This window comes from Corythoichthys intestinalis, chromosome 2 (genome assembly GCF_030265065.1).
Source record: "Corythoichthys intestinalis isolate RoL2023-P3 chromosome 2, ASM3026506v1, whole genome shotgun sequence".
Classification (NCBI taxonomy): Eukaryota; Metazoa; Chordata; class Actinopteri; order Syngnathiformes; family Syngnathidae; genus Corythoichthys; species Corythoichthys intestinalis.
Genome location: NC_080396.1, coordinates 2,098,863 through 2,108,659, shown reverse-complemented (window position 1 = coordinate 2,108,659; position 9,797 = coordinate 2,098,863). Strand labels below are relative to the sequence as shown.

The 9,797-nt window shown below is 36.7% G+C and overlaps 1 protein-coding gene across 2 annotated transcripts in view; it reads left to right on the top strand.

Annotated features, from left to right (window-relative positions):
- The first annotated feature begins 625 nt into the window (after positions 1–625).
- Positions 626–9,797, top strand: part of LOC130912319 (uncharacterized) — a 28,004-nt gene continuing 18,832 nt past the window's right edge. For both annotated transcript variants that reach the window (XM_057830320.1, XM_057830319.1), the window contains exon 1: positions 626–821. In XM_057830320.1, coding sequence (XP_057686303.1) covers positions 752–821 — 70 coding nt within the window. In that variant the 5' untranslated portion in view covers positions 626–751. The remainder of the gene's footprint in view (positions 822–9,797) is intronic.

Genomic DNA, 9,797 nt, shown 5'->3' with positions numbered 1-9,797 from the left:
TACATGCTTTGCAAGTGGGAAAAGCAGCAAAATCGGCAGTGTATCAAATACTTGTTCTCCCCACTGTATGTAGGTTGCTAAACTGTTTCGCTATAGTTAAATTCAGTTCAACACACACAAAAGCACACAATAACCCACGGATGCAACCCCACCGCCACTACAAATCTACTCACGCACGAACAAATAGCACAACTTCGGAAACATTTTGCAGTAAATGAGGGGCTTAGAGGGACGTCGTCACTTGAAATTAATATCTCAAGCCCCGCAATGAACTGCAAAATGGACCCGAATTGGTTTGCACTACATTAATGCTAGTTGTTAGCAAACCCCTCTGTTATTGAGAGAGTTGGTACGCTCCATTAGCCCCGGTAGCTTAGCTAAGGTAAAGCTACGTCACTCAAATCAATATCTCAATAAAAGCATAATGCTGTATCTACAAAACCGTTGCAGCACAAACGATTGACATCATTTTTATATAAATTTGCGTCAGATGGGGGGGGGCAATTTTATGGAGGCTTTTTTCTATTTGCAAAGTGTTTGGACTTTGCATTTCGCCTGACACCTCTCGGCCACCGTAGAGGAGGACCCCGCCATGAGGCTGGCGTCTGATTGGTCGATGGAAGCAGATGGTGCGGCAAGCAAGTCCCAGAGATGAAAGCGATAAAAGACGTAAAGAAAATATGTATCATCAGTCTGAAGACGCCAGCAATAGACATTATTTTCATTAGCAGAGATCCATTGAGCATACAACATGATATTCTTCACAATTGGTACTATATATAATATAATGATGTTCCTTTTGGTGACTCCTCCATTGAAAGGTGAGTTTTTGAACTTGATGGAATCTGCAATAGCCGTGGCCCCAGTAATTTATAGGGTTGCCACCTTTCAGAAATAAGAAATAGCACCCAAAGCTGTACAGCCAGAGAAAAAAAGGGAGATCCCCAAAACTCCTACAATGCACAGAAATGTATCTATTCATATACAGTATATTCCATATTATCTCAATTCGGAACGCAACATTGACTTCCCAATTTCGGATCGTTCCTTATTTCAAGGGACAGGTGGGGCCTACTGGCAATACGCCGACGGGTTCCTACTCGCGTGACCCAGCTTGGCTACGCGATGTGCCCCCCACCCCCAAGAATGGGCTATTTTCGGCGACAAGACTGCCAGCCCGCAAGGGGAGGGAAATGACATTACTTACATTGTATAAGGCTTTTAACTTTTGCAGATCCAGACATATTTGTTTTATGTATTTTTGGGGTTTTGGAGTTGCTCAGTTAAGTTAACAATGATTGACAAACGTTGATCTTCTATGTTGCCAGAGAACAAGGCTTCAAAGCGTTGCATGCAAGGGCGTAGGGTTGCATAGGGACAGTAAGGACATAACAGTCATAATCGGATTTTAAGGGGACTGGTGGCCGAAAAGTGTCATTGCATGTAATTGACTTTCCTATATATATATAAAAGTTGTAAAGCAATAAAACTGCAACAAAATGAATGAAATGAACATAAAAATATATTTTTGTAATGGGTCAAAATTATTTTTCAAGCACCTTAGACGGTCATTTGCTTTGAACAAAATTTTCCCCCAAAAAATATTAGAATTTAATTGAAGCAACTTTTTTGGGAATTGAATGATTTAGACATAAATGTCCTACCCATAATATGGGCCAAACACAAAAAAGATTGCTTTAATGATTGATTTTTTTCTTTTTTTTTGATTGGTGATTTTTCTTTTTGAAAAGATATATATTTTTAAGCAACTTATTTTTTGATTGAATAATAAGGACAAAAATGTCCTAGCCAAAATGTGGCCCAAACACAAATCAACATTATTTCAATCAAAACGTTGCTTCAATAAAAAAAAAACCAAAAAACAACTTGACTTAAATATAATTTAAAAAAAATAAATAAATAACTTCAATAAAATAAAATAATAATAATAATAATCAAAGAAAAATAGTTTTCACAAGCATTTTTTTTAGTTTTTTGAGTTTAAAATTTATTTTTGCATTAAAACACTTTTTTTGTTTTGGATGAAGTGACTTTTTTTCCCTTTGATTGAAGCACCTTTTTTTTAATTGAATAATAAAGCCACAAATCTACCTCCATGTGGCTCCGCCCAGGGGATACCATTTTTGACTGGGGTAACAACATTGGCACGACACCGGCAGGCATACCAAATTCAATGGATAACGATCTTGGCGAAAAGTATTGCTTAAGCAGCCTGATTTAGAATTCCCCTAAAGAATGATGGGAAACAAAAACGCTCATTGTCAATTTATTATTATAAATATTCTTGTAAGTTCATTTTATTCCTGACACTGCGTTTTGGGGTCATCAACATGTTGTGTCCCCCCTGCCCCGAAAGTCAAACTCCGCCTATGCCCGCAAGGGCAAGGAAATGACATTATAGGGCTTGCATAAGGCTTTTAATTTTTGCGGATCCAGATGTTTATTTTATGTATTTTTGGGGGGTTCGATATGGCTTTTACAACTTTTTGGAGTTGCTCAGTTAAGTTAACAATGATTGACAAACGTTCATCTTCTATGTTGCCAGAGAACAAGGCTTCAAAGCATTGCATGCAAAGTAGAGCTGGGCGATATACCGAAAATTTACCGTTACCGAAATTCTTCACGATAACCGACGTAATTTTGATCATATCGGTAAATTCCATAATTTTAATAAAACAAGAAAATAGTCTTTTTTATCCCGCTTTGACTGTGTTGTTCGGCTATGTTCCTTCCCCTTTAAGAAAGCAGTCAATGTGCTTACGTATGAAGTCACATGGTTGTCAGGAATTCAAACAAACAGAAGCCCGGTAGGCTAATGCTAGCGGCTATCACTACAAGCAAACGTGATGGAGTCAGGCTTAAGGGAGCTTCGCCAAACTTTCACCCGATATTAAGTCGACTCTTGGCGGCCTCCAAACGGGCTTTCACCCGCTTTCCTCCCTGGTTCTCACGATTTCAGGAGAGGGTGCTTTAACTGCTTTCTACTGGAAGCCAGGCCATAGGCTAATGCTAGCTACAAATGAACGTGATGGAGTCAGATTGCGGCTCTAACCTTGTCAAAACGGCAGAACTTAATGAGTGGATTGGACACGGACAGCATCTAGCAATTAGTGTTACACGTTATTTTGTATCTGTGTGTGTGTGTGTGATTTCTTTGATATCCCTTTTATGATTGTAAAGCATTCATCAAAAATTATAATCCAACAGTAAAGCCTATAATATGACCATTTAATGACCACAGCTATTCTTTTGTATGTGCTTGCTTTATTCTGTGAAAAATCTTTAAATGTTTCATTGGCAAAAGAGCAATACAGCTTTAATGTGTGTATGTGTATGTGTGAGGGGTGCATATGTATGTGCATGTATTAAAAAATGCTCTGGAAAAAAAAAAAACTGAAACCTTGGAGTAAACAGTTGTGTTGAGTAATTATGTCACAGCAGCCATTAACCCATAGATGCATAAGTGGGTCAAAAATGACCCAGTGAGGTTGTTTTCTTGAAATATCTTCGGAATGAAAAAAGGGTTATCAATTCATATTCCAGGTATTCCTCAAAACACATGTTTTCGATATAATGCCATTCAAATTTTTAATGAAATTTTTGAACATTTGAAGAAATTGTCATTTTTGTATTACTACCCTAAGCTTCCACAAGTGGGTCAAAAATGACCCACATGCTTTTTCTATGGAATCCAATGGGAATCTTTCATTCTTATTAACTTTGGCTGTCAGGAATAAATTTACCGTGGACCACACAGACTAGGTATGTAAAAGGTGACATCCCTTAAGAAGATAATTGTACACAACAAGAGCTGATATGTCTACTGTAAGTATTATGTCCATATAGTATTTTGTGTGTGTGTCTTTCATGACTTTTTTATTATTATTTATCTACAAATTAACCTACGTCATAACTAGCTAACGAACTAAGGCCAGGTTCTTACCGCAGGTCCTAAAGCACAATTCCGATTTTTTTGTCATATCTGTTTTTTGGGCGTGCCCGTTCAGACTGCCTTTGTCCACTGAGCCTGTTCAAGTATCACACATGCGCTCTAATTCGCAGTCCGAGATGCACTGAGCAAACAATCCCCGCATGCTCAGGAGCATTGGAGCAGAGAGAAAACCGCGCATTCTCAGACTTATCATCAACCCATTACATTTTTTCTCGCTCTTTGCTGACGTCAATGGCGTAAAGCAAGCAACACGTCACTTCCGCTCATTAATATTCATGGCATTAGCTACTGTTGCTAAGCTGGGACAAAGCTAGGACAAGCCACCGTTTGTCCCTAATAGGAAATGAATGGAAATCGTGTACGAAGGAGATGTTTACAGAGCTAAACCTACCAATTCTCTCCGAAAATGATGTGCCTGGTGCCAAATTGACTGGCATAGATGTGGAAGAACATAAAAATGTTCAGTTAAAGAGATGGCTTTAGTGTCGAAGGCTGAAAAAGACACAAAAAAAAAAACGAGCCGACCTAAGCATAGCTTTAGCTTTTTTTTTTTATCCACGCGACTGACAATGACATTCTCCGGTTTCAACAAGCTATCCTTTACCATCAGCCCTGTCTTTCTTATATATCCTCTGGTTGTCCTGGTCTTGGGGGTAATTTAGTTAGCTTTGTGTAGCGATCGCAAATGCTACTCAGTGACAGCCAACGAACACTTTTAATTTTTTCATTGATAACACATCTTAATCCTATAATTTATTTACACTTCCCCTTTACTAAAGTTGTTTTTTTATATATATAACAGAAACGGTAACAGTGGCAGTCAGATACCATTGTAATTTTTTTCAGGTCATTTATTGTCAGACAGAAGCAGTACGGCACAACGTTACGCTAAAAAAATAAAGTAAAAATATAAAAATGGCTTACCTCTTTGTCCTCTGAAAGACCATGCCAACCCAACATAATGTTTACTGCATATGAAACGTGAATGGATTCTCCGAGCTGGTGTTAAAGTCCGCGCAAGTTGATTCGGTTTTCACATTTTTTCCTCACGAGTTTTTGGTTTCCGGGAACGTATGAAGAAAACATCCTTCATGGTCGTAATGTCTAGAGTTGTTTCTACAAGTTCCAAAAAAGCAATGCGTGATCGGCATGTTCGTTTTTGAAAGATTAGCGGCGAAAAGTAGCACTTTTTACGTTGGGTCTATGCGAGGGCGGGTCTATAATGTCCCACTTCGGCTTTACTTCCGCTTTACGATGCAACGTCACGGTCTAAAATTAGCCTGCGTGCGGTACGCCATTGCTGTATGAATTCCAATTTGGGGGACTTGACAGTTCAGACCGCAGCCACATTCTGGAAAAATGTGGCCCAGATGGGATTTTAACCACATACGAAAGTGACCTGGATCGAATTTGAAATAGTCCACTTTTATGCGACTTTTCCCGTTCTGTCGAGTCGGAAAAACACGAATAAATCGGATTCGTGCATTAAGACCTGCAGTATGAACCTATTCTAAGTTAGCTAACATTACTGTACAGTATATACAGTATATAGTGTGTGTAGGTGTGTGTGTATCTATTTATACAGCTACATATTGATCTATTGAAAACACTACTCTTATATGTCCTTATCCAAAATGTCATAGCTCCTAGATTTACAGCTGAAATGGTCCTACAGATGTTGGATGATGGAGAGGCAGTGACGGGGTTGGACTCAAGTGTCTGAAATTTCCGTTGATGAGGACCCAGACTATTGTCCAGGTGGCAGTGGCAGTTGTCCACCTGGAAATCCAACTGGACTGACTCATAAGATTCCACTTTTGTGTCCTCTGAAGAAGAAAGTGTCCAAATCATGGCCAACAGAATAAGTTGGTAGGGCTCTTACTAGAGTGAATTACCTCCCACCCAGGGCAGAACACAGAGCCACAATATCCTCAGAAATCGGTCAGTGCCTCCACAAGGGCTTAGCACCGCTGTCTCACCAAAAATATGCATGGGAGCTCTTAATCGCTGATGATAAAATACAAGGAAGGATAAAGTCTATTTCTGTTCTGTTTTATTTTTATCTATTTATCTAAAATGTTAATTGAATCATAAAGATATTTCAAGCATGAAATCATTCTTGTGTCGCCCTAAATATAATACTATTTAATATACAAGTGATTATTCTTCACCAAAATGGCATAAAAACACATTGGTTCTAATATGGGTCATTTTTGACACACTTATGGAAGAGTGTAGAGTCCAGTAACTTGTGCATCTAAGGGTTAACAATAAGTTGTCTGTTTGAAGTAGGGCTGCAGCTATCGAATATTTTAATAATCGAGTAATTGACTGAAAATTCTACCGATTAATCGAGTAATCGGATAAAACAAATATATTTTTAGGTGAAGAGCAATTATAAATATACATGAGAAAACAAGACATTTCATCTAATCTTTAACCATTTTCAGTCAATCAATGTCTTTATTTTCGATGTGTATTGTTGAAAACAGCCAACAATTGCATCTCAGATGTAACTAGTTACTAGAATTAAAAAAAAAAGACTAATTCACTGCTTTCACTCAAAAAACCTTTAGATCTTATTTAAAAAAAAAAATATATATATATATATATATATATATATATAGTACTGTGCAAAAGTTTTAGGCAGGACACTAAACACTAAAACTTTTGCACAGTACTGTATATTTTTATTATGTATATACAGGATATACTGTATGTATATATTTTCCCCAAGAGAAAAGCTTGCATGATCCTAATAAATTTTATAGTTAAAAAAATATACAGTATATATATATATATATATATATATATATATATATATATATATATATATATATATATATATATATATATATATATATATATATATATATACCTAAAAATGCAGTTAGGCTTGATAACACACATCACTTAAAAGTTAGGATTTTTTTCCCACGTGTTTCAATTGAATTTCTATTTGTGTCAAGCCATTTTTAAGTTCTAGTTAAGTTTTAAGTTAGTCTAAACTGTATGTCCTGATAGGATTTGTAGATTTTTTGGAGTGTTAAAAATAAATGTATGATACAGGCTGTATTGGAGCACATTAGAGACCAGTGCTACTTGGTGTTTTATCCAGCAATGTCTACTGAGCTAAAATTGATAGTTAGCATTATTGAGTTTTTATTTTACACCCTCATCACTCCACAACGCTATGTTATGTTAAAGCCTGTATGTAAGACACGTTAGCCACGCATCGACAGTGGTTATAATTCATAGAAACCTAGCCCTCCGCAGGGCTAACGTTACGTGAGCTAGTAGTGACAGTAACGTTAATCTTATTTAAAGTGGGAGGACAGTACATTTGCGTTAAAGTGATGCCAGAAGATGGTACCGGCGCCCTAAATGTTGGTACTCGTCGATACCGATACCACCAATTCGGGACGGATCGGCGCCCCCTGCCGATACTGGTATCGGTGCAACTTTACTACTTACGTTTGATCATTGATAGACATGTAAAAAGCTCTCCTCGTGCACATTAGCTGCACGTTAGCTGCACAACAACTGCAGCCACCCTCCTCCGGGGAACGAACTGTAAATTGCTCTCCGCCGGCGGTTTTGCCGATCCGCGAAGACAATCGACAACCCAGTCTTCATGTCAAATAATCTGGGCAAGTTGTGTGTGATTTTCCGCTTCGAAGACTTTGAAACATTACTCTGTTCCGGTTAGCATGTCGGCTAGCCGTCACGCCTCTTGGTTTGTTTACATTCTCTGAAGCCAGGAAGGGAAATGACATGTGTGCGATTTGCGTGTCATAAAATATCGTTCAGGAGGTGCGACAGTGAAGGTGAAGTCGACAGTTTTGAACTTTATGGAGTAATTTTGCCATGTCGTCCTGAATCAGTGCATTTTTATTATTTCATATTCCATTTAGCACAAGACTTATTTGTCATGACCATGCCATTTATTTAGCAATTGGGGAAAATAACTTGGATAAAAAGAAAGAGACAGAAACAATGACATTTCGCGGCTCTCTTCGTCGCGGTTTCCTCGTCCTGAATAATTCCTCCTCAATGGGCTGAATAGTAAAACAGATGAGCCCAGTCTCCCGCTGACGTCATCCACCTGTTGGGGACGCTAGAGCCCTATAATGGTAGGCGTGGCTAACCGGCAGATTAAAAGACTCATTTCTCGTCATCTGCGCTTTGCTAAATTGTTGTATATAGTCAAATCGTCTCAAAATATGATTCTAATTCACATAATAATGCTATTTAAGACTTTTTTTCTCCTATCGTATGCTCTTTAATTGCCACATGCTCTCTGTGTTTTTCGTGTTCATCAAAGCTTGGATGGCTGAAATTCTTTGACCCTACGTAAAATGCGCTGCTCTTACTTTATATATATATACATACATATATTAGGGCTGTCAAACGATTACAATTTTTAATCGAGTTAATTACAGCTTAAAAATGAATTAATCGCAATTCAAACCATCTATAAAATATGCCATATTTTTCTGTAAATTGTTGTTGGAATGGAAAGATAAGACACAAGACGGATATATACATTCAACATACGGTACATTAGGACTGTATTTGTTTATTATAACAATAAATCAACAAGATGGCATTAACATTATTAACATTCTCTTAAAGCGATCCATAGATAGAAAAAACTTGTAGTTCTTAAAAGAAAAATGTTAGTACAAGTTATAGAAATTTTACATTAAAACCCCTCTTAATGTTTTCGTTTTAATAAAATTTGAAAAATTTTCAATCAAAAAATAAACTAGTAGCCCGCCATTGTTGATGTCAATAAATACTTACACAATGCTCATTGGTGCTGAAGCCTATAAAATCAGGCGCACCCAAGCGCCAGCAGAGGGCGGCAAAACTCCATAAAACACAATTAACAAGTGAGCGTTTCACTGTACTGTCATTTAAATGTGTCTGAGCGGGGCATCTGAGTTAATTGCGTCAAATATTTTAACGTGATTAATTTTAAAAAATTCATTCATATATATATATATATATATATATATATATATATATACCTATATATATTAGGGCTGTCAAAATAATCACGTTAACGGGCGTTAATTTTTTTAATTAATCCCGTTAAAAATTTTGACGCAATTAACGCACTTGGCCCAGCTCAGACAGATTTAAATGACAGAAGAATGAAAGGCCCACTTGTTAATTGTGTTTTGCCGAGTTTTGCTGCCCTCTGCTGGCGCTTGGGTGCGACTGATTTTATAGTGTAAGTAATTATTGCCATCTCCAATGGCGGCCTACAAGTTTATTTTTTGATTGAAAATTTTACAAATTTTATGAAAACGAAAACATTAAAAGGGGTTTTAATATAAAATTTCTATAACTATAACATTTTTCATAAAGAACTACAAGTCTTTCTATCCATGGATCACTTTAACAGAATGTTAATAATGTTAATGCCATCTTGTTTATTTATTGTTTTAATAAACAAATACAGTCCTTAAGTACCGCATGCTGAATATATATATATCCATCTTGCGTCTTATCTTTCCATTCCAACAATAATTTACAGAAAAATATGGCATATTATATAGATGGTTTGAATTGCGATTAATTACGATTAATTACGATTAATTACTTTTTAAGCTGTAATTAACTCGATTAAATTTTTTAATCGTTTGACAGCCCTAATATATATATATATATATATATATATAATATATATATACATATATATATATATGCTGCCACACATGCATTTCATCTCCAAGAAGAAAATGATCTACCAACATCAGATTTACATACACAAGTGTTGACAACAAGCATAATAAAGTGCTTGTGTCGCGTAAAA